The sequence below is a fragment of the Anomaloglossus baeobatrachus genome, chromosome 8 (genome assembly GCF_048569485.1).
Source record: "Anomaloglossus baeobatrachus isolate aAnoBae1 chromosome 8, aAnoBae1.hap1, whole genome shotgun sequence".
Lineage (NCBI taxonomy): Eukaryota > Metazoa > Chordata > Amphibia > Anura > Aromobatidae > Anomaloglossus > Anomaloglossus baeobatrachus.
This window is the reverse complement of record NC_134360.1, coordinates 171597232-171623125: the sequence shown is the minus strand read 5'-3', so window position 1 is coordinate 171623125 and position 25894 is coordinate 171597232. Positions and strand designations below refer to the sequence as shown.

General features: G+C 41.6%; 1 protein-coding gene across 9 annotated transcripts in view; it reads right to left on the bottom strand.

The window, feature by feature from the left end:
• Nucleotides 1–25894, bottom strand: part of NTNG1 (netrin G1) — a 512764-nt gene that overhangs the window by 313517 nt on the left and 173353 nt on the right. For all 9 annotated transcript variants that reach the window (XM_075322210.1, XM_075322201.1, XM_075322202.1 and 6 more), the window contains exon 3: nt 6887–7527. In XM_075322210.1, the coding sequence (XP_075178325.1) occupies nt 6887–7527 (641 nt within the window). The remainder of the gene's footprint in view (nt 1–6886; nt 7528–25894) is intronic.

Here is a 25894-nt window from a genome sequence, read left to right as displayed (position 1 = left end):
GCTTTCACCAGCAATATCGCTAGCGATATCGCTGTGTGTAACACCCCCTTTAGACTGCCTTTTTTTTAAACACATTAAAATAAATCGTATACACTCCTACAATGTTAGACACATCTTTTCAGGATAATTGGACTTCCTGTAATTTGTGGCAAATTTATTTACTGCAAAATGAATTTTTGAGAAAAATTTGTTGAAGTTGACAAATTTGAATTTTAAAAGGTTTGATCATCTCCACTGGCAGTATGAATGTATCACAAGCTTTGTGAATGGCAAAACTATAAGGTGAACATAAAAGCTTGCCTTATAAAGACAACCACTTTCTAATGAAGCTGGCGGACATTTAACTGTTGAAGAAAGAACTTCTAAAATCCTGTTACTGCAGTGAAAGCTGCAAATAGCTGCTGCAGGGTAGAAATGCTAAATTTTCTAACTTTTCTATTTGGTATTGAGATGAGAACAACACTGAAAAAATTATGATTTTGCGATACTTTGTCAGGAGATGTTTATGCTCCATGTCTTTATATTTGACCACTGAGTCAATGGTTTTGCAAGCATGTCTCAATTACGTATTGAATTTGTATTCTGGGAAATGTGCAAATGGTAATGGTGGACACATTTGTAGTATTACGTGGTAGCTATTGAAATGTTTGCCTATTCAAGTAATATTGAACATGGTGAGACTTTAGCCTACCATTGATTTTTTGTGGCTTTCCACTTTGATTAACAGCAGAGAGAACACCCCTCTATTATGGCCATATGACTTAACATGGAAAGGGATTGCCTTAATAAGACCACCCCTTTAAGTTTGACTAACTACTAAAAGTTTTATATGAACTTTTTATAATCCCAGGCACGAATGATGCTTGGATGACAAAATACATTACTGTAATTATAAAATGAAGTAAGTTCCCCAGAAAACAATTAAATGTCACAATGTATATTCCCAGCTTTGTAAATTTTGAATTTTCAATAATAGAAAAAAAAATCAACATTGGAATAATAGAATTTACCACATTTCTTTTCTATTCAAAGCATTTTTTAAGTAAAGTACTTGTTGACCTTCCAAGCAAAGGAGAGCCATCTTGATTCAGCAGATAATTACAACAAGTGCCATAACTTAATGTGTCTAGTAACACTTCACTTTTTTCCTATTAACTGGCGGGTCTTAAATAAGAAAGAAAAAAAATCACACACAATATTATCAAAGGAGAGATGAAAGCCAGCCACATTCCAAGCACTTCCACCTTTCTAACAATTAATTTTGGAATTTATCAATTGGAAACCAGATACAAGCATGTCTTTAATTTTGATCTAAGACTTGCAGCTTCACACAGTACATATATAGATATATATATATATATATATATATATATATATATATATATATATATATATATATATATATATATATATATGAGTACTGTGAGAAATATATATATATATATATATATATTGGATGAAAGAAGTATTGAACACATCATCAATTTTCTAAGTGAATATATTACTATATTACTAAATTTGCTATTGATATGAATTACTGACCAGTCTGTGGAATCCATACAGGCATGGAAATCAAAACATAGTTGTCCATACACTAAGTTATGTGTAATCATGAGAAAGGACTCGAGGGAAAAGTATTGAGAACATGCAAAAAGAGAGGTGCAAAAAGATATGGAAAGTCATGACACCAGCTGAAATCCTGACACCAATTACAAAATAATATCATGAAAAATAATATCAGCTTGTAATAACAGATGGCCTGTAAAATGGTGTCTAATTACCAAGGTGCCACACAAGAAACATCTCATCATGGATAAAACCAGTGAGCTGGCTCCAGATCTTTTCAACTTTATTATTGTAAAACATAGTGATGGTATTAATTACAGAATTTTCAAACTACTGAAGTCTCCCGTGAGCACTGTTGGAGCCATAATCAGGTAGTAGAAAGAACATTAGTTTTCCATAAACCGGCCATGACCAGGTGCACCCTGCATGATTTCAGACAGAGGACTGAGAAGAATTAATCAGAAGAGTTACCCAACAGCCAAGAACCACTTGTGGAGAGCTACAGAAAGACCTGGGATCAGCATGTACAATTACTTTAAGTAAAACAGTAAGTAATGCACTCAACCTCTATGGCTTATATACATGCTTACTACGCAAGACTCCATTTCTGAACAAAACGCATGTTCAAGCACATTTAAAGTTTGCTCAACAACATTTGGACAAACCTATGAAATTCTGAGTGAATATTGTCTGGGCAGATAAGAACAAAATTAAACTCTGTAGCTGCCATAATAAGGAAGAGAATATGTGAGTCGGGTATTGCCATCTATTCCCGCCCCTGTCTGTCTGTCTGCACCGGAATTAACGTCTATGACAGCGACAGGGGAAGGAAGGCCAAGCAGGCAGACAGTGGCGAGAATAGATAGCAAAGCCCATTCACATATTCCCTTCCTGTTGCACCTGTCAATCATACACCAGTGCATTGCTGGAAAGTTACTTGCACATATTTCTGAAATAAAACATCCAATCTCAGAACAAAAGGCTATGCTTACATTCAGCATCCTAGCACCAGTATAGCACTGGCTTTACTTTATATATGAAAATCCTGATGGTTGGTTCCCTTTAAGTACTATATTCAGAGTAAAGAAGAACAAAGATTTCTGGAAGTCATGATATGGCCCCCAGAGAGCCCTGTCTGTTTGAGATATCATGAAGAAGCATGATGATTTATGCAAGTCTAAATCCACAGAAGATCTTTGGTTTGTTCTCCAAGATGTTTGAAACAACCTCCCTACCGAATCCCTTCAAAAACTGTGTGCAAGTGTAGGTAGAAGAAAGGCGGTAAAAACAAATATTGATTTAATTTAGACTTTACTTATGTTCATTCACATTGCATTTTGTTCATTGATAAAAAAAATCAATTAACATATATTTTTTAAAGCATTCTTTGCACAATTTATCACATGCCTAAAACTGTTGCACAGTACTGTATATATATGTATATACAATCATACTCGAAAGTGTTGTAACCCTTAAAATTGTTCCAGAAAATCAAGAATTTCTCCCAGGAAATTATTGCAGTTACATATTTTGTTATTCACATTGTTTTTCTTGTGTTTTCCAGTCTACACAAAGAAAATAAATGAGAAAAAAAAGGCAAATTAAACATAATTTCACAATTTTTTTTCCAAAAATGGGCTGCACAAAATTGTTGGCACCCTCACGTAATATTTGGCTCCCCACCCTTTGGAATAAATAGCTACAATAAATTGCTTCTTATAGCCATCAAGAAACTTCTTACATTGCTCAACTGGAATTTTGTACTCTTCTTTGAAAACTGCTCCAGGTCTCTCCATTTGGCGACACCTTCTCACAACAGCAATTTTAAGATCTCTCCACAGGTGTCAATGGGATTTAGAGTCATTACTGGCCACTTCAGAACTCTTTCACAGATATTCACAATGTATAGGGCAATAATGAAGAAGGACTTACAGATCAATACTCTAAACTGATCAATTTAATGACTAAAGCGGGCTTTACACGCTATGATATATCTAACGAGATGTCGGCGGGGTCACGTCGTAAGTGACACACATTCGGCATCGATAGTGATATCGTAGAGTATGACAGCTATGAACAAGTAGAAATACTCACCATCTCGTTCATCGTTGACACGTCGCTCATTTTCTAAAAATTGAACGTCCGGTTGTTCAATGTCCCAAGGCAGCACACATCGCTCCGTGTGACACCCCGGGAACGATGAACACAGCTTACCTGCGTCCCGTCGGCAATGCGGAAGGAAGGATGTGGGTGGGATGTTTACGTCCCGCTCAACTCCGCCCCTGCGCTTCTACTGGGCGGCCACTGTGTGACGTCGCTGTGACACCGAACATCCCTCCCCCTTCAGGAAGTGGATGTTCGCCGCCCACAGCGAGGTCGTTTGGAAGGTAAGTACGTGTGACGGGGGGTTACAGGATTGTGCGACACGGGCAAGAAATTGCCCGTGCCGCACAAACGATGGGGGAGGGTGCAATCGCAAATGTGATCGCACGATAAATTGAAGCATGTAAAGCAGGCTTAACATTTTATTTCATTACATTAAAAATTATTGTGTATAATTAAGGTGCATCACAGTACGAAAAGATGGGCTACAGAGAGAGAATGGGAAAAATGGGAAAAAAACTGCTATAATAATATAATAGAAGCATCATGAGGGAAAGAGATCGGTGAGACAGAATTGCTAACTGTTTCTTAAATAAACAACCTATCAGCCCATGGAGGTCAGCACCCAAAAAGTTGATATGGCGCCCCCATTCAACCAAAGCTGACCCTCAAATGTCTGTTTCTCACTGAATAGAACTAAATAAATGTGTCATCCAAAACAAAATTAAAACATTCACGGCACATGGAGCATTGACCCCAACAGCTATGAGTGATTGTACCCATTTCCTATTGATCTCCTGATGAAGCCTATCATACTTCTGTAAGGGGGAAACACATTGAGAAAGGGGAGCTGATTATTATTTCAGCAACGTCATCAGGCCTGTGTTGTCATCTGACAAATGTAAGGATTTAGCAGGCCTTTTTTAGTCAATATTTCCATTCCATTTAGGATTATACATTTGATGATCATTTTAGAGGTTTCATGTAAAATTATGTCCAATTTTCCTTTTTTCTCTGATCCTTTTTTTTGGGGTGGTTTCAATACACACGAAGGAAATAAATAGGTGTATAACAAAACGTGTAATTGCAATCATTTTCAGGGAGAAATACTTTACTTTCAAGGGTGCTAACACTTTTGAACATACACATCATGTGCCAACAAAAAACACTTTGATGAGATTTACTAAAACTGTCTAACATTTAGTGAAAACCTACACCAATAATCTTAAAATTCACCAAAATTAGCAATTTCTCCATCCTTTAATACATTGGATAGTGTCAATGATAGGGGCCATAAGGGGTGGTAAGATGAATTTCTTTCCCAATAATGGGCTGAGTTTGGGTAGAGCTTCTATTTTGCCAGGTACCAGATTGGTAGAACTTCCCCAAAACTTGTAACACTCTACTCATCTTTTGGAGATAGGGTGCATGTAAAAAGTCCATAGTACGTGCTTCTTAATTTTGTATTTTCCGTTTCATTGTTTTTATAATATTAGACTGATCGGTGTCTCCTGGGTCTATTAGTCCCCCGATGTTCTATTCATACTTCAATCTTCATCTCTGAAATGTCACACATTTAACTAAATTTCTCGTTAACTGAACATTATTTTCATTTTCCATGCAATTAACACACTAATTTCATTATCCTACCTAAGCCGCTTGTCGAATAAAGTACGATTTGATAATTCTGCAATGTGTTGCTCGTCTGGCAGTGAAAGGGCTAATTTTGATAGCTTGTATATTTTAATGGGCTGTTGCCAGCCTGTAGTATCATAGCAGCTAATCCTTGTTATCTGTCCAGTCCCCCGTTGCATAAAAAGGCTCTCCAGAATTTAATCTCACCCTGATGGGAAAGACAGCGATTTTAGTGTTCGGCATGAAACATTTTGTTCAGGTCCTGAATCCATCCACAGAGCATACCTAGATAAGCTGTTAATCCTCGTTTGGCAGGAATATGCACCCAAGAGACATGAGGATATGCCGCTTGTATTTATTCTCTTACCTGTACAGGATATTGTAGTGGGAAACATTATATCCAACACGCAGCGTGTTTTAGGCTTAAACAATGAACAACACTATTACAAATATATGGTGGGTAAATGCACTTGATTTGCGCATATGAAGGATAATATGGACACCGAGCTGTGGAGGCTCCGCACTCCTTCACTAGAGAGAGTCAGCGAGTGTGTATGGCTTCACGTGGGTTGTGCAACACCTAATATTTTCTTTGGGTTGATGCCCATTACCCCACAACTAGTCCCCATCATAGATACATTAGACTAACAAGTGAAACTGGAGTTGTCTTGGCAAACCAAAAGTTGAACAGTTAATTCTTTCCATGCTATAACAGACATGGCCTCATTCTTGACGGTTCTGCAGTTAATGCATTTTTGGGGGACTCTCACTCAACCTGTCTCCGCTATCTTGGATCTCATCTGCAAGCTGCTGGGCACCGGTGTCTCCGCTTCCCCCCTTTTTCTCACCGTTGTCCACTTCTGGGCCCTGATGGCTGACCTCTCTGAGCCCACCGGGGTGAGGCATAGGCTCTGGACCTTTAAGAGGTTCTCTCAGGGTTCCCTGATTGGCTCCTGACACCGGGCCATGTCTTTATTCCTCAAACCCTTCTGCAGAACTCCAATCACAAGTCCCGTCTCTCTAACCAACTCACTGGCCATCTGTCACGCCTTCCTCATCTTATCTAACATCTAATCCACTGCTGCTCTTGCATGAATGCTAGACGGCGCCAAGCACTACACGGTCCCGGCCCTTCTACTTTCGGGACCCGCACTTCCCTACCAATACTAGTAGTCATTTTATCAAATACATTAACAACATACTCGGTACTTAAAACACACAGCAGAGAAAAATAGCATAAAACAGTAGGGGGGAGATGCAACCACCTACTACACATACACAACATACTCAGTCTAGAATTACTCAATGTGCTTATGTATTCTTATAATAAGGTGAGGAATCATAGGATGGGTAGACATCAATAAAAGCCAATGAAACAGATCAGTACTCCCAGTACTTACTTTCACCCAGTGTGAACTATAAGTTTGCTGCATATATCTAAATACCAGACCAAGGCAAAGTGGTTTTTGGTGCCCTCTGCTCCACCTGGATTCTCTTCTATATTTAAGCCCTTTCCTCAGATGGTGCAAAAAAGAAGTAATAGGTCAGAACACACATTACATTTCACAGATTATATTCTTACCTGCCATATATCTTAACGTCTGAGATAGCATAGAAATATCTTCCTAGATTTCTTTCATCAACAAAAGTGGCTCCTGTAGCTGGTTTTAGAAGCCTAATCCTTAAATCAGTCACTGTAAAGAAATCCCGAAGGTTTTTGGTTGTGTCCAGTTGACTGTAGAGCGAAGCCATATTATGAAGACGTGGTCCAGCAAATATTGCAAAACGATCTTTGATTTCAAATGATATAGTTTTAGCATGTGCTGCGTATCCAGTAGAATATTCTTCTGTGCATATAATGTCTAGAACAGTACTTGCAGACAGGTCGTTTACTGATTTAGGCTCCATTCGAAAAGCGTCCAGGCAATCAGCAGCATAAAACTGGTAGGGCTGCCATGTTACACCATAATCCAGAGATTTTTCCAAGATCATTTTCTCAGGTCTTCCAGACTCAAAGGTAATTGCTATGTTTTGGGTAAGCTCAATTGTCTTGTTCCAAGACAATGTTATATTGATCTGTAGGGGAGTGGGATAGTTCTTCCATGTCACAGACTGCCAAAAAGTGCTGGGAGTTCTGCCTTCGGAATCAAACATGAGTTCGGGAGGGTGGGCAAGCTCCTTTGTGCTGGCATCACATTCATTGTTGCACATATATGGATTACCCTGAAATGATAGATACTTTGTTATATTCAACAACAAAAAGGAATCATGGTGATCATGAAAAATACAAAATAAGAATAAAATATATTAAGATTTATAAATTATACCCAACATCATTTTACAGAAGGCCTTATTTCCAAACTAATCTGGTTCTAAAGACATCAGTATTAAGTGTGGTAGTAAATAATGGATGAATATCAAAATGGTGAATATTAAGGTTAGAATGTCACATTCTTAGATTACAAAACTACAAGGTAATCCAAGATCATCTAAAGTCTCATTATCCAATTTGGTTGGGTATGTCATAGAACATGACCACCTGCTGTGAGGTTCAGGCACAGACTGAGTCACAGTGATCAGCGGTAACGCCACTCAGGTGATTTGTGATCTCTGCTGTAGGACTGTGGACTGTAACCGCAAATCATCGAAGTAATGAAACCGCTGATTGTGCGGCTCAGTCTCTGCCTGAATCTCATAGCGTGTGGTCGTGTTCTATGGCCGATTGGTGTGAATTCAGAAGTAACAGAGCTGGAATCGTAGTGGGACCTTGTGTGGATTACGTCATACCTGGAGAGGTGTTTTGAGCTTAATAAAGTGGTGAAATAGGGTGCTTTTTGTCTTTTATTTCAAATAAAGAATTTTTCGATATTTTTATTTATATCTCTTCTCTTACAGGTGATTAAGGGGGGTATCATAAATGCCTACCCATCACTAATTTATGGCTTAGTGGCAGCTGTCAGATGACATTAACCTTATATTACCCTGATTGCCACGGCACCAGTGCAATCGGAAAGAGCAAGTTAAAGGGCCGGGACTGTGACAGCTAATGGATGTTTTAGTCTGGGGGTGGTCAATAAGCATGGGTCTTCCCAGCCTGAGAACACCAGCACACAGCTGTCTACCTTTATCTTGGCTGGGCATCAAAATTGAAGGGGGGGGGGAAATCACATTCTGTTTTTTAAAATTATTTATTTAACTAATAATAATAATTAAAAAAAAGCCGAATGTAGTTCTTTGTATTTTGCTGTATGCTTTATCTGTGCTGAGCATCATAATATGGGGAAAATGTTTTATTTATTTTTATACCACAATAGTGACCCACAGACAGCGCCTGTGATTGGTTGCATATATAAAAAAAATCTGGCACTCAAGTAAAGTGAAAGCAAAAGATCACTTTAATTGGGTAATTCAAGTAGCAGTGTTTAATTTCTGACGTTTCGGTCAATCAATGACCTTCCTCATATAAACACTATAGCGATTTTGCTGTACCCCACGCCGACCGTCTCCACCTGACCTGATTCCTCAGCTGCAGTATTCAGCAGCGTCATACAACAGACCGTAATTTATCCACCTAACATTTATGATAGTGTTTATATGAGGAAGGTCATTGATTGACTGAAACATCAGAAACTAAACACTGCTACTTGAATTACCCAATTAAAGGGATCTTTTGCTTTCACTTCACTTGAGTGCCAGATTATTTTTCTATATGAAGACAGGGTTGAATCTTATCTGAGCACCAATCATAACCTCCAGGAGTGCCGTAAATCCATAATTTAATGTGATTGGTTGCAGTAAGACACTGTCAAACAGGCTGGGGGCGTGTCTAACTGCAAACAATCACAGACGCCAGGAAGGCTGGTGGGCAGGGAAAGCAGTGCATATGGATTAGCAATAATGAACGGCCTGGGGAAGCGGCTTGAAAGCAGTTACGGCTGTGCTGGAGCCTCAGTAAGTATGAACCGCTTGCTCCTATTTCCCTATCCCTTCTACCGCCATTTTTAATCACCTGATTCTGGTACCTATAAACTTATATGCGTACCGGCGTCTGGCCAGCTAACTGGGACCAATCCCTGGCCGGAACTGGGATTTTTTTTTTAACCTAGTTAAACCCACCGGTCCCGGTTATCTGCGAATCCACCTGAGCCGCCTGGAACAGCTCATTTACATATAAGAAAAATGTGTATTTCTCTGGAATAAGACATCAGATCACACATATAAAGATATCATGTCATTCAGCTTGCTATTACCTACATAACCATATAAACGGCTTAGGAGGGTTGATCCTATTGACAGAGTCCCTTCCCTTTAAAAAATGCAGTCACTCTAAGAAATTATCACTTATCCTTCATTTACAACTCTTTGCACCCCTACTAGGCATCAGAACAGGTGGAGTACTTACAAGCTTTTTCCTATTCTATAGAGCTTGTAAGTACTGTTTGAAGCTGGCCTGGATAGCTATAAAGCACTATTACTAATCTAATCTTCAGCACAGTGCTTTCAAGCTAAACAGCAGTAGTGGTCGGTCTCTTTGGCAACAAGCTATAAACAAAAGACAATGTTAAGATCTCAAGAATGGCTGCAAACGTGCTTGGTTTTACAAGCTTTATCCAACAAAATCAATTTTAGAAAATGAAAATAACTGACTTGTCACCAGGCAAAATTTGCCATGCTCTTTATGTTCTTTTCTATGACATTACTGAAAATTGTGGCTGCTTCAAAATTTACGACCTTACAAAGTAGAAGCTGTCCATAGAAAGCGAGGTTTCCTGAAAGCATTTGATAGGGCCCAACTCTTGAGCTAGAGTTATCAAACCTTTATGGCATGTATTTTTGATAAGCAATAAATAATCTAGATAGACCACCCTTTTAAACAATAGAATTATATACATGGGTACAGGGTTAACGTTTATCCATTTTCCCTTTCAACATAGTTGACTTTCCAAATTCCCACCAGACCATACTGACGGCAGTTCTTATTTTTCAACTTGCAAGTACAGGGGTTGTCTTCATTCAGAAGATCTTGAACCATGGGAGTGGTTTCTTACAAAAAAAGACTCTTTACTCACCATCCCAGGTCGAGAACTGAATCTCAGTTGCTGCTCCTAGTGTCCGGTATTGTCTGCTGTTCTGACACAATTTAGCAGGGTGTTCTGTCTAGATGAACAGAGCAAGTGAGTTCACTGATTGGCTGCTTCTGTCAAAATGATGTCAGCCTTGCAGCCAATGCTGGATACTGAGACCAGTGGCCTAGACTCTGCGCTGGACCTGGGGATTTTTACGGGAGGTGTACGGATGGAACAGGGGCTCCTAGGCTGACCCTAAGAGTGGGGCCCCTGTGCTGTTCTTATCTCAAAGGTAGACTTGATGGTAGCCAAGTTCGAGCCTCCATTGTGGCCCTATATCCTGTCCAAGCCCTGAAACTACTACCCCCCACCCAGGGATCGGGCCAAAAATCCAATTATCAAAACCCCACAAATATTCACAGTCAAGGGTAAACGAAAACTCATGCACACTGCACTCAAACACAAAGGAGGGACAGTATGTGATCTGTGGAGTCATGCAAAATTAAAGTGGTAGGAAATACACAACTGGAGGACTCACACCACACTGAAGCGCAACTGGAAGATCACCGTACGACTGGATAATACCAGGAAGCAAAGCACTATATCCGGCAAACAGCCTTAGAATCCAGAACCTTATAAAGGCTGGAGATGATAATCAGCAGCCTGAGCTCCCAGTAGCTGATCACAGGCCAGCAGAAATTAACTCCCTCTGTACTGGAGGGCAGAGAAGCCAAAACCACTGTGCCCATGACAGGCTGCTAAACTAAACTAAAGAATCCCAGGCAGTTTGTCGGACTCTGCAGTGTGAACAGAGTCCGATGCCGCCATAATACCCAGCGAGTGCATCGCAGAACACCACACGACAGGGATGGTGAGTAATGCACAGTTTGATTTATACATCAAACTGAACCCAGAGACCAAAATTTTCGAAAAAGTTGGGCAACTCATTTAATACGGTTTAAATTAAGAAGGTTGCTTATTCGTAGTAACCACCACAAAATTTATACTTGACATAAAGGACACTAGGAGGCATCACCTCTCTCTTTTTCCTTTTTTTCCCCTATGAGTATCAATATTACAAACAGCGGCCAAAGCGTTTTGCATCTGAAGCCAAACTGAAGCTTCAGCAATGCAAGAATGCCTTTAAAAAGATCAGTGGCAATTAGCTTTCTCCAGAGGAGGCCGAACAAGCAGATTCTGATCCTGATGCTTTATTTACAAGACGCCTTTATAAATAAATTGTGTTGAAAAAGAACAGAGACAGCATATTGATCCTTACGTGAATCTTCCATTATATTTTTATTAAACAATGACATTTTGTTTTTCCCGTATGTACACAACAGCAGGAGGGGGTATAATATTACTCAACTAGGACTATTATATAAAAAGTATAAAAAAAGCCAAGGTTTGCATCTAATTTGCCAGACACATTTCCCTGAGTGAAACAAGGTGATTCATTTAATTAATTAGCAGACAACATACTGAGTAGAATTACGGCCTCTTTGGTATTTTTCATTAGATGTAGGATGTAGATATGAGGATTCATCAGTATCGGTCTATGAGAAGAACATTAATGGTCAGACATGAGGTCTTCATTCTTTTTGGAGAAGTGCCAATTTATACTTTAACTTCTTAGAAATCAAAGTGTGGGTAATGATAATATCAAGCTACGCGAACCACCTTGCGGTTGGATTGATTTATATGTCATGATATAGCTTTTCAACCTTTATGTCTTCTCACCATATTTTCTTACTTACCTTCATAGTTATTGTCTCCCAAGATATTCACTACAGAATGGGAATTTATGAGGCTGTCACATGAGGACATCTTTGGTTTTATGGATCCTCTATCAACATTTTATGCATCACTTTGAGTGATAGTTTTTGTGGGGTTTGGAGAGCTACCGCTAATCCAGCTGTTATTTCAGACCCCATGCATGGACAGAAACCCATAATGAGAGGCCGTAACAATGAAAATGTTTCATAATCATGATATAATGCAGACCCAAATGTTACCATATAATATCGGAAATAATAGTTTCATTTTGTGGATTGTGATGAAATACAAATAGCTTATTAAAGGGTTATATGTTTAGACTTCTTCCGGCACTAACGGCAATGCCGTTCCATTGTAGTTGTGGTGACATCCAGCTGTGTTCTCCAACTCGTAAGTAATATTGTGAGCAGTGCACAGATGAATTATGTATTATGCCCTCAAAAGGAATACATCATGTTTCTCCTTCTGATCACATGATGTTACAAGTCAACTATTATTAGATAGATATTATTATTGTTCTTTGTTTATACCCTGTTGGCAAAAGAATCATAGGTTCATTGTCACGAGTAGAATTGATTAAACAATGAACAATGTGATAATAACTCATGACGAGCAAACAATGTTAAAGAGGTTGTCCATTAGTGTCACGGGGTATATAGAAACAGAACAGGGGCCCCTGGGCTGGCCATATGACTTATGACCCTATGGTGTCCCGTATCTTGAAGGTAGTTTTTATGGTAACCACGTTCGAGCCCCCAGCGTGATCCTATCTTCTGTCCAGACTCTGATCATTCTCCCCCTCTCCCACACCCTTAGGGCGGTCAGGAAAACACAATGACATAACTCCACAAAAAGACATAGGGGAGAATGGAAACTCAGAGACACAGCACTGAAAACACACAGGAGAAACAATATGTGTACTGGGAAACAACGGAAAAAGGGAGGAAGTAACACACAACAGGGGAATGCTCACACTACTCAGAAGCATAGCACAGATCACCATGTACATGAGAAACACTAAGACCTAAATCACAAAAGGTATCATCGGCACAAACAGGAAAAAAGGCACGCTTAACTCTAGAACGTGTACCTGGGGCCTCGCAGGCCTGCTAGGTTACTTGTTTTCTATTTTCTGCTAGATTGGTTGCTCATTCTAGGGTTAATATAGGGAGGAGACAGCTGCACATGGCAATCAGCAACCTGAGTATTTAGGTCCTGCTCTCCAGTCTGCAGGGTTTAACTCCTGCAGAGCTGAAGACCAGTGAACCTGAACCAGCCAATGCCTGGCTCTGGCAGAACAATCCAGAAGCCTCAGGTTGCTTGTCAGATTCAGTAGTGTGAACAGAGTCTGACTCCATAGTGCCAGCAGGTGTGTGCATAGCTGAACATTGCATGACAACTAGTTTAAGATTGATGACCTCATCTTAGTATAGATCATCAATGTCTGATCGGACGGAGTCCAACACTTGTCACTCCCGCCGATCAGCCATTCTCACTGCTGGTGGCTGCAGCAGTCTGTCAGAAATGCTCAATTATTGAGCTGCTTCATCTTCAGACAGTGGCCGTGACCGGGTAGTGCACATCTGCCTCCTATTGATTTAAATAGGAGGCGAATGTTCAGTACCCAGCTATGGACACTATCAGAAAATGGAGCAGCTCTGGAACTGAGCATCTCCAGCCACCTGCTGCCGCCAGCAGCATCATAAACAGCTGATCCTCAGGGGTGCCGGGTGTTGCACCCTGACTGATCAGACATTGATGACCTATTCTAAGGATAGGCCATTGATGTAAAAATAGTGGACAACCCCTTTAAACAACTGCTCATATAGGACGAGAGTCATGAATGGTTAGATATTGATCATTATATTGTAACATGGCACATCATGCACTGTTCACAAAGACAGGTACAGTATTCTGAAATGTTTTTGTGTTCAGCATTCAAGTCCCATTAGTGATACTATTTATTCTAAACACATGAGTTCCTAAAGTATTGTACAAACATTTCCGCTGACACCATATAAAGAAAATGTAATCGAATTAGCAATTTTTGCTCATCAATTTTACTTTTATTTAAACAGTAATATTTACATTACTAATCAATATATACTCATTTCAATGTTCCAATCCGCTCCTGAACAATCACCTTGGAGCACAATCAACCAATCACTGAATGTCAGACGTTTTTAGGTTTTGACTAATTCACTATTAACGTTACATGAATGGAGAATTTTTTCACTCAGATTAATGATTTCATGCACAATCAACAAATGTTTTTGGACACATTTTTCAGTAACTCATCCCATTCAAAGTACACAATTAATGTTAACGATTGGTAATTATCAGAGTTTTCCAATCTTCTGATATGTGTGACTGCAGACTTCTGATTCCTGACAGCGTGAGGTGCATACACTGTCAGGATTTACAAGTTTTGCTCACGTATCCAAAAGTATGTGCTTTGCACACATGTGGCCATGTGGCGGCTAGATATGTTTAGTCTCCTTCAATTTACTTATATAGTATGTGGCAGGATGTATGCAAATCTCATACTTACCGTCTTGTGACCACCCACTCTAAAGGCCCCGTCACACGCAGCGACGTATCGTAACGATATATCGCCGGGGTCACAGATTCCGTGACGCACATCCGGCATCGTTAGCGATGTTGTTGCGTGTAACAGCAAGGAACGACCATTAACGATGGAAAATACTCACCTTATCGTCCATCGTTGACATGTCGTTCCTTTTTAAAAAATCGTTGATTGTTGAGCACGCAGGTTGTTCATCGTTCCCGAGGCAGCACACATCACTACGTGTGACACCTCGGGAACGACGAACTGCAGCCTACCTGTGACTGCCAGAAATGCCGAAGGAAGGAGATGGGCGGGATGTTACGTCTGCTCATCTCCGCCCCTCCGCTTCTATTGGGCGACCGCTTAGAGACACCACTGTGATGCCGCACGAACCGCCCCCTTAGAAATGAGGCGGTTCGCCGGCAACAGTGACGTCGCTAAGCAGGTAAGTACGGGTGACGGCTCCAAACGATTTTGTGCGCCATGGGCAGCGATTTGCCTGTGACGCACAAACGACGGGGGAGGGTGCTTTCGCTAGCGAAATCGCTGCATGTAACACCCCCTTTACTGGCAACTCTGGTGACTCCTGACAGTGTGTGAGCTGCACGCTATCAGGATTCAGAAGTCTGCAGCCACATATAGTAACTACAGACTGGTAAACCTCGACAAGCCTTTTAATGTATCTAACTGATTATCAGTAAGTATAAATCTATCTTAAATGATAATAGAAATTCTTCATATGTTTAGTAGATTTCTGTTAAAGGGGCAATCCATTTGTAAGGTCCTATTTCTAATTAGTAACTATTGCTGTTTGTTCCAACAAGGGTTACAGTCTTCTTCCTTCATAATATAACACATTAAGCCCACTTTACACGTTGCAATTAGTTGTACAATCGCATTTGCGATGTGACACGCCCAGGTTGCATACGGGATCTATGAGATTTCACGTTGGTCGTTCATTTGCTGTCACACGAGCGTTAGTAGTCTATGTTAAATTGGTCAATTTTGTGTGCGATCCTTTAGATCATGTGTTCTGTGACGTATGCATTGAGCACCTTTTTTTTTTTTTTATTTATTGACTTGCCAAGCGTGTGTAATGTGTAGGGATGCGTTTTTACTATGTCATCTGCCATTCAGCTCTGCTACATGGCCGCTAACAGCAGACACAGACAGCCATGTAGCAGAGCTGAATGGCAGATGACAGCAGACACAGACAGAGCCGCACTGTCAGAATGAACTCGGGTGAACCTCACCCGACTTCATTGTGATGCTGCGGCTCTGTCTGTGTCGCTTCCTGATTAGCGGTCACCTGTGAAGGACTCACCGGTGACCGCTAATCTCCTGAGTGACTGAAGTGACCAGCCCTCTCGCATACTCACCAATCCCCGATCCCCGGCGCTGCACGGCTTTCTCACTGCTCCGGCGGCTTTTACTGTTTTGAAAAAGCCGGCCGCCCATTAAACAATTTCGTATTCCCTGTTTCCCCGCCCACCAGCGCCTATGATTGGTTACAGTGAGACACGCCCCCACTCTGAGTGACAGGTGTCACACTGCACCCAATCACAGCAGCCGGTGGGCATGTCTATACTGTGTAGTGAAATAAATAATTAAATAATTAAAACAAACGGCGTGCGGTTCCCCCCATTTTTAAAACCAGCCAAATAAAGCCATACGGCTGAAGGCTGGTATTCTCAGGATGGGGAGCTCCACGTTATGGGGAGCCCCCCACCCTAACAATATCAGCCAACAGCCGCCCAGAATTGCCGCATACATTAGATGCGACAGTTCTGGGACTGTACCCGGCTCTTCCCGATTTACCCTGGTGCGTTGGCAAATCGGGGTAATAAGGAGTTATTGGCAGCCCATAGCTGCCAATAAGTCCTAGATTAATCATGTCAGGCGTCTATGAGACACCCTCCATGATTAATCTGTAAGTTACAGTAAATAAAACACACACCCGAAAAAATCCTTTATTAGAAATAAAAACACACACATATACCCTGGTTCACCACTTTAATCAGCCCCAAAAAGCCCTCCTTGTCCGGCGTAATCCAGGATGATCCAGCGTCGCATCCAGCGCTGCTGCATGGAGGTGACCGGAGCTGCAGCACACACAGCCGCTCCGGTCACCTCCACGCAGGTAATGAAGACAGCCGTGCGATCAGCTGCTGTCACTGAGGTTACCCGCGGCCACCGCTGCATCCACCGGTGGCCGCGGGTAACCTAAGTGACAGCAGCTGATCGCGCGGCTGTGTTCATTTGCTGTGTGGAGGTGACCGGAGCGGCTGTGTCTGCTGCGACTCCGGTCACCTCCATGCAGCTGCGGTGGAAGCGACGCTGGATCATCCTGGATTACGCCGGACAAGGAGGGCTTTTTGGGGCTGATTAAAGTGGTGAACCAGGGTATATGTGTGTGTTTTTATTTCTAATAAAGGATTTTTTCGGGTGTGTGTTTATTTACTGTAACTTACAGATTAATCATGGAGGGTGTCTCATAGATGCCTGACATGATTAATCTAGGACTTATTGGCAGCTATGGGCTGCCAATAACTCCTTATTACCCCGATTTGCCAACGCACCAGGGCAAATCGGGAAGAGCCGGGTACAGTCCCAGAACTGTCGCATATAATGTATGCGGCAATTCTGGGCAGCTGTTGGCTGATATTGTTAGGGTGGGGGGCTCCCCATAACGTGGAGCTCCCCATCCTGAGAATACCAGCCTTCAGCCGTATGGCTTTATCTGGCTGGTTTTAAAAATGGGGGGAACCGCGCGCCGTTTTTTTTAATTATTTAATTATTTATTTCCCTACACAGTATAGACACGCCCACCGGCTGCTGTGATTGGGTGCAGTGTGACACCTGTCACTCAGAGTGGGGGCGTGTCTCACTGTAACCAATCATAGGCGCTGGTGGGCGGGGAAAGCAGGGAATACGAGATTGTTTAATGGGCGGCCGGCTTTTTCAAAACAGTAAAAGCCGCCGGAGCAGTGTGAATGCCGTGCAGCCCCAGGGATCGGGGATCGGTGAGTATATGAGAGAGGGGGATAGACTGACATGGACTGAGAGTGAGGGACAGAGATAGTGACCGACTGACAGAGATTAGTGCATGACAGACATTGTGAGGCGCTTCAGAACGCAGCTTTTCAGCTGCGCTCTGAAGCAGAGCTTTTTTAAGCTGCGGTGCAGAGCGCACACCTGCGCACATAGCATCAGACAACAAAATCGTATGAGGGATGTCACACGTTACAATTGACTAGGTTCGTGCAACAAAACGCTCAATTCTAGAGAATGATACGATGTGTTTGCGATCAACGGTTTTGCGTTCAATCCTGATCGCATGTAGCTGTCACACGCAGATACCTCACAAACGATGCCGGATGTGCGTCACTTACAACTTGACCCCAACGACGGATTGTGAGATATATTGAAGCGTGTGTAGCGGGCTTTAGTTACTTTTTTAGACCACATCTTTAAATTGCACATTTCTATTAGTGTATATATACTTGCTTATATTGGATGTAAACAGCTACTAGTTAACCCTGTAGCAAATGTTCAATTCAAAGTAGCACAGAAGAAAAAACCCCAAAGGGTACTTTGTTTTGTTTTTTATTTTTTTTTAAGGAAATAAAAGATACTTTTTTGTGGTAGTTTTTACTCTGCTTTTTGATCCACACTAAGAAGTGAAATCAAAAGGAATCACAAATGTCAAGGAAGGACTTTAGGGTATGTGCACACAGTTTCTTCAGCTTTTTTTTCACTCTTTTTGAAGAGGATCTGATTCCTGACATAAACCACTGAAAACTAGGCTTTGCCCAATCAAAAGGCTTTAAGAAGAAAACGCTTCCAAAACTTCAAAACCTCTTTAAAACCACTTCAGGGAACACTTCAGGAAAAAATTAAAACTTTTTCCTAAATTTACCAAAGGCCATATTCATACGTTAAGTATTTGGTGAATTTTTTTTATCTCAGTATTTGTAAGGCTATGTGCCCATGTAGCGTATTTTCTGCACCGCAGCGTAACTGCATGTGTCCTGCGTCCCCAGCACAATCTATGAAGACTGTGCCTAATCCATGCCCACGTGGCGTATTAGAACGCAGCGCTTCGGCTGCTGCCGAAGCGCTGCGTTCTAAGAAGTGACATGTCACTTCTTTTTTGCGCTTTGCATACAGCCCCCGCTCTGTCTATAGGAGAGGCTGCATGCAGAGCGCATGAAATCGTCTTTTCTTTATGGACTGTTTCTGCAGCGATTTGAAGCTCACGTGTGCTGTTCAAATCGCTGCAGACATTTCTGCAGGGACAGGACGCAACGTGGGCACATACCCTTAGACAAAACCAGGAAGGGAACAATCAGAAGACAAGTATTAGGCTGTGTCCGCACTTTGCTTTTTTACCTGCTTTTCCACTGCTTTTTCAACTGTAGCATTTTCATGCCAAAATATTTGCGTTCTGCTTTTCAAGCAAAGTCAATGGGACATTGAGCTTTCTTGTGCGTACCTTGCTGTTCAAAACACTGCGGTTAATTTGCATAAATTTGGGCAAAAACTCAGCGTTTAAAGCAGCAACATGTCAATTGTTTTTGCCATTTTGGCTGCGTTTCCCATACATTCAATTTAATACAAAACTGCAGCGTTTCTAAAAGCACCGGAAAAGCACTAAAAACTCATGAAAACCGCAAGGCTACTTTTTTTGCATTTTACATGCATTTTTAAAGCCAAAAGCATTGTCCTTTCTTCCAGAGGATGCTTTTTGAACTGCAACTACCTCGACGCAAAGCGCGGACACAGCCTAATAGAAACACGACACCACTTCTGCATTTCTTACCCACTCCTGGTTTTGGTTTACAAATACTGAGGTAATAAAACTCACCAAATACTCAACGTGTGACTGTAGCCTAAATAGGAGATTTTCCTGAGGTGGTTTCTGCTTTTAAAACTCAAAAACTCTGTGTGCACCTACTCTTGGAGTACATGCACACAATCAAAAAGTTGTTCAAGCAGAAGATGTTTCAGGAAACTCTGTTGTTTTTTTCCTGAAAAGTCTGTTGTGTGATTTTTTTGGTCTTTGATAGCTTTGGCCACTCAAGGGCTTTGTGTACATGATATCTTTTATGTGACAGGAGAGTCCAGAATTTTCATTTATAAAGCCACAGCATGAAGCCAGTGACTTTTGTCCTGAAGTAACTCTGCCAGCAATTTTGTAGCTGTTTTTGCGCCGCCAATGTCTTTTAACTTTATTATGTATTATAGAAAGTGGATGGCTTCAAAACGAAGTCACCAGGAGAAGACACTTGATACTTCCTTAGACTGGTCCAGGGTTTCCAAACTGTGAAGCGGTTATAAAAAGGTATACAAGTCAGAACATTTGCACAGCAATGTCATTTTTGGTTCCTTTTTTTGGCATTGTATTAGTCAGATTGTGGACATCATGTGCACACAGCCTTAGCACATGACTCACAGCCAAACACCTTATATGAACAACAAAGTGGATTTGCCTTAGAATTTTTTAAGCAGTTTTGGGTTGTTTCACCTAGGTGAAGCTCCATTGGTCTTTTTCATAAGGCCACTTTCACAATGCGTTATTACCTACGTTCAATGGTCCTACTGGAGCTTCCGTCCAAACACCCCCGCAAAACGTGTTTTGGACGCATGCGCCAATGGGGCCATTGACTATAATGGAGCAGACGGAGTCAACGTGTGCTCTGTCTTGCCCCATATTTGGGCGTATACATTTTGTGCAGGCGGACACCCAGATGTAGTCTGCTACATCTGGGTGTCCGCCTGCAGAAAGTGTATGCGCCCGAAAATTATAGTCAATGGCGCCGTCAGCGCACGCATCTGAAACACGTTTTGCGGGGGTGTTCGGACAGAAGCTCCGACAGGACCACTGAACGGAGGTGAAAATAAAATGTGAAAGTGGCCTAAAACACCTTCACTGGTGGCGTTCTCATTGATTTTTGTGTTTTTTTACACTCTGGGGCAGAAATTATCATGTTACGTCTTTTAATTGCCTCATGGTTTCTGAATGTTGAAGCAGTTAAAAGAAGTAACAAAAGGCTGAACATATGCACTGCATTGTCGTTTTTACATTGCTGTGCATTATGATCATTTTGTGTGGCAGTTCTGTGGCACTAGTAACATGTTGTCCATGTAATATTTGGATGTGTTAAGTCCTCTAGATCAGGGATTTTTAAACTTTTTGTACTGGGGCTTCAGAAGACAGACCAATATTATAATTGGGCCGCAATTCTGAGGTGGAAGCCTATGATGAAAATTAAATAGACTTCAATTTAACTTTCAGCTTTCTTTTCAACTCTTTACAACTAGAGATGAATGAACCCGAGGTTTGGTGTTTGGTGTTCGTATCAAACACAGACTTGACAAAAAGAAAAATAGACTTCGGGTTCGGCATTTCGGTGCTTTATGTATGCAAACCACTCGATTGAGCATCGCTGTGCTCGGTGATGCTCAGTGCTTATCCCAGGTGAGCCACTTACAGTGTTGAAACGGCTCACACTGGAGGTAATAACATCGTGAGCAGATGTAGTGAGCACCAAACAAAAAAAAAATGGAAAAATCTTGCCCACTCGCCTCTGGAAGTGATCTGTTTATGGTTGGCTACATGTGGGCACACACCAGAATGTCCCAATTAGTGACTTCTATTGGGGATTAGGCCAAGTCCAGGTCCCAAACTGAACTTCATTTAAAGTCTGGCTGATCCCCGAAACCGAACTTCCATGGGTCCGCTCATCTCTATTGTCCATCATTGAATTGTGGTAGAAGTGAGTGTATTACCATATAGTCTGTCCTGAGATTTTGCATTGGGGTGGTTGTATGTGTAACCAGGACACTACTATGACAAGGCTCCATATATGCTCCATGCTGTACCCTGCTTTACATCTGTAGTCCTCCTGTCTAGAGATGAGTGAACCCGATCAGAAATGTCCTCCTGTTACAGTATGAACCCGAATACAGGCTTTACAAAAAATATGTTTTTGAATTTGACATTCAGGTGCTTTATGTATGCAAACCACTTGTTGTGCTTTGGCCTCCCTCCTCTGGAAGTGCTTTATCTATAGTTGACTGCATGTGGGTGGAGCCCCGAACTTCCCAATTAGTGACTTCCATTGGGGTTCAGGTCAAGTCCAGGTCTTTTCCAGAACTATATGTAAATTCCGGTTGAACCTGCCAAACCGCACTTCCATAGGTCCGCTCAAATCTATTTACAACATTAACTTGTATAACATGGGGTCTCTTACTTGCGAGACTGGATCACAGATTTAGAAGCAGTGCTCTGGAATACAGATCAGACGCCTGACCAAGGGAATCGTCTCTGATGAAGGTGGAGTCACAAAAGTTACATTTTACACCTCAAATTTGGCAACGACTAATCAGCTGAAAAATGGTTCTGGTTATCAGACGATTGTGTGTGGGCTTTTATGTGGTTTTCACCTCTTCCCTTACACATGGTTCTGAAATCAAACAACACAAGTGATACTAGGGCTCATTCACATGTCAGTTTTTCATGTGCGAGTGCTATCCGTTATTTTCAGATCTCACTTGTATCTGTAATAGTCTGTGAAGCTGTTCACATATCACTGATATTTTGCAAACTGAGTGGTCACCAAAAATCATGAAGACATTTCCCATATTGATCCCAGCATTGGATCAAATCAATGAACATCTATGAGTCCATGAAAAATTCGGACCACACTCAGATACCATCTGTGATCTGTCTGTTTTTTACTGACTAATAGGAGAAGGTGGAGAAACATTTTTTCTCATCAGTGAAACAAAATGATGAAACTTTGGCCAAAGTGATGAAAATCCAATGAAAATTGTTGATGAAACTAGCTCTCTTTTTCCCATACGACAAAAAAACTGACATCAGAATGTGGCCTTCACAGAAGTGTCATTATTCGCTAAAACTTTCTAAATAAAATAAAATGTAACTTGACTTTTTGTGGACCTGTTTGAGTAATAAAAGTAGAGTTTTCACAGGTTATTAGAGATGAGCAAATCCGTGCAAGTTTGGTTCGGCGGGTTCAGCTGGACTTTATATAAAGTTCAGTTTGGGACCTGGACTGGACCTGAACCTCATTGGAAGTCTCTAATTTGGCAGTTCGTGTCTCCGTCCACATGCAGCCAGCCATAAACAGATCACTTCCTGAGGAGGGTGGGCATGTTTTTTCCTTTTTTTTGTTTTGTCCACCCTTTATCCGATCACGCTGTTATTACCCCCAGTGCGAGTCATATAAACACTGCAAGTGGCTCGCAGTGGGCTGAGCAACGAGTGTACCCGAGCACAGTGATGCTCACTTGAGTGGTTTTCATATGTAAAGCACCACAACTATTTTTTTTTGTAAAGTCTGTGTTCGGTACGAACACCGAACGTCAAGTTCGCTCATCTCTAGTTGTTATAGGTTCAAGGTATTATTTTCCATTTTACAGTTTTAATAAATCAGGACTATTTTGTAGCCATCATGGTTGAAAGTGACATCCACAAACTGTTTCAAACTTTGCTTCAGTGGGAGATCTCAGAAGCGGGAAGAGTTTGTGGATATGATAAACTGTATTTGTGAAAATCTATTTCCTTGTGTTGATTTCAACCGAATGTAGGCTTATTCATCATAGGACATCAGGGAAGCAGTGCAACAGATAAAATGCTTCTATGAGGGTTTTCTTACCAAGAAGCTAGAGATGAGTTTTGACATGTCTTGGAAAGAGATTAAAAAACTGTCAGGGTGAAGACACCAGTGAGGTGACAAGAAAGACGAGATCGTCCTTCAGGAGCAAAGAAAAAAATAAATAAAGTAAGGAAGGCTTCTTGCTCCTAATTTCATCAGCAAAATGCTTTTATTGAAATCAATACCAAGCAAATTAGAATCTCAGAGCAAATGTGAAGAAAATCAATGAGAGGCAGGTGTTATAGTGAGAAGGGCGAGGACTGGGGGTGGATTGATGTGCTGACAGTCATTAAAGCAGGAACGAAATAAATGTGCACCATAGGCGTGGTAGGTCACACACCGAATCACTAGATTACAAGGATTAGGACTGTCTTGTTCAATACTGTGTGTGCACATCCTTTACTAGCTAGACTGAATATAGATGGAGCAGGCTTCATTGCACGACACACTGGGCTATAGAGAAGGATGGGTTTACTCAAAAGTAATGAGCCAAAACACACAATTTGCCACCGGCAGCACAATACTCCAACCCAGATATTGCCAATCAGGTGATCTAGCATTGTTTCATTCCATATCTCATTCATACATATATAAATCCTACAATATTGTTGAGTAATATCCCCAAAAAGACAAAAAAAATATAGAGAAATATAAAATATATCAACTTTTTTTGTATTTAAAAAAAATTAAAAACAGCAAAATATAATAGAATGTTAAATGAAGTGGGTTTATGGTGCGGACACAAAAAATAAAGGAAACACATAAGGACAAAGAAAAATATACATGGGTAACAAGGAGTAATTCAGGAAGACTTTCAAAAGAAGTGTTAATAATAAAGGCTAAAGTCAGAAGTACCCTTAGGTCTTTATCCACAGGCTGTATACTGTTGTCTAGCCACTACAATCTACAGTATGAAACCTATGGACTAACAGATGCCCTAAGACCATTTGTGCTATTATTGTATATCCAACAAAGTGTCAATGAATGTTAATACTAATAAATGTTATCATGCCTCACAATGTGCACTTCTGGCCCCAATGCGCATTTTGTGTGGGCTTCCTTGTGGGGCTTGTGTAATGCTATGTGAAAGTGTGTCCTCTATATACCCTTCCCCACAGGTAAAGGTGTTTAATCCTAAGAAGGGTGCATGTCTGTCAATGCCGCACTGCAAATCATTCACTTCCTCACATCCCAGTGACACCATGGGTCAAATAAAAAATTCCGCATAGATGCCATCAGCAATGCTGGACACAGGTGGGTTAAACACCAGCATGAATGGGCCGTGCCTACCTATGGGAACGCTACTAGGCATGTGGGCCAGTGGCAGCCATCTTGATGGAAAGCAGCATGTAACGCTGGGCTTAGTCTGGAGGGGCGAGACTAAGTGACTATCTGGGTGTTCACTCGCGCCTCTTGTGGTGAGGAAAGGCTGGTCTGCCAGTTGTCACCAGGTACCACTCCAGGACAGTCCCCAAGACTCCGGCAGCTGACCGGAGGGTCAGAGACGCAAGTGCTAGGTATAGGAGGACAAAGGTAAAAGGCACAGTCAGAGAAATCAGGGTAAGAGCAGGTAGCATAGGTTCAATATATATAGCCAGGGTCAGGAGCAGAGAGGATAGGATAAGCGAGTAGGCAAGCTTGCTCAGAAAATGGAAGAGACAATGCAGGAAGCAGGTGTCTAGGCAGGAACAGAATTATAACCTAGATAAGGTCAGGAGTGATGGGAGGCCTCAGCCTCATAAATCCCTCACTGCTTGCTGATAGGTCAGGGAACTAAAACTCTGCAGGACACAGGGTGGTTAAACACCAGCAGGAATGGGCCATGCCTACCTATAGCCAGGTGGAACTCACCTGTAGCAGGAGCATACAGTAGTGTGGCAAAGCTACAGGAGGCAGCTCAGAGAGATAATCTGTGGCTGTGGACAGCAGAGTGATGACTGCAGTTAGTAGACATGTGATTACCACCTGTGTGAGTCACCGGTGTGACACAGTATTCACAACACGTGACTGATAAAATATAAAGTGCTGGAATAGTAAAGTGCAACACGCAGAACAAGATTATAAGTTAAAGGTAAGTATTTAAATGATACTGGCTGAGCATCTGATCTGTATGGGGGACACCCAACTCTTCCCCAACAGAAAATGTCAGGAGAAAGAGGGATTGAGTTAAGGCCCCGGTACATGCAACAACGTATCTAATGATATATCGGATTCCGTGACGCACATGCGGCATCGTTAGCGACGTTGTTGCGTGTGACACCAACGAGCGGCCGTTAACGATGGAAAATACTCACTAAATCGCCCATCATTGACACGTCGATCATTTTCAAAAAATCATTGGTTGTTGAGGACGCAGGTTGTTTGACGTTCCTGCGGCAGCACACATCACTATGTGTGACACCGCAGGAACGAGGAACAACACCGTACCTGCGGCCACCCACAATGAAAAAGGAAGGAGGTGGGCGGGATGTTCCGCCCGCTCATCTCCGCCCCTC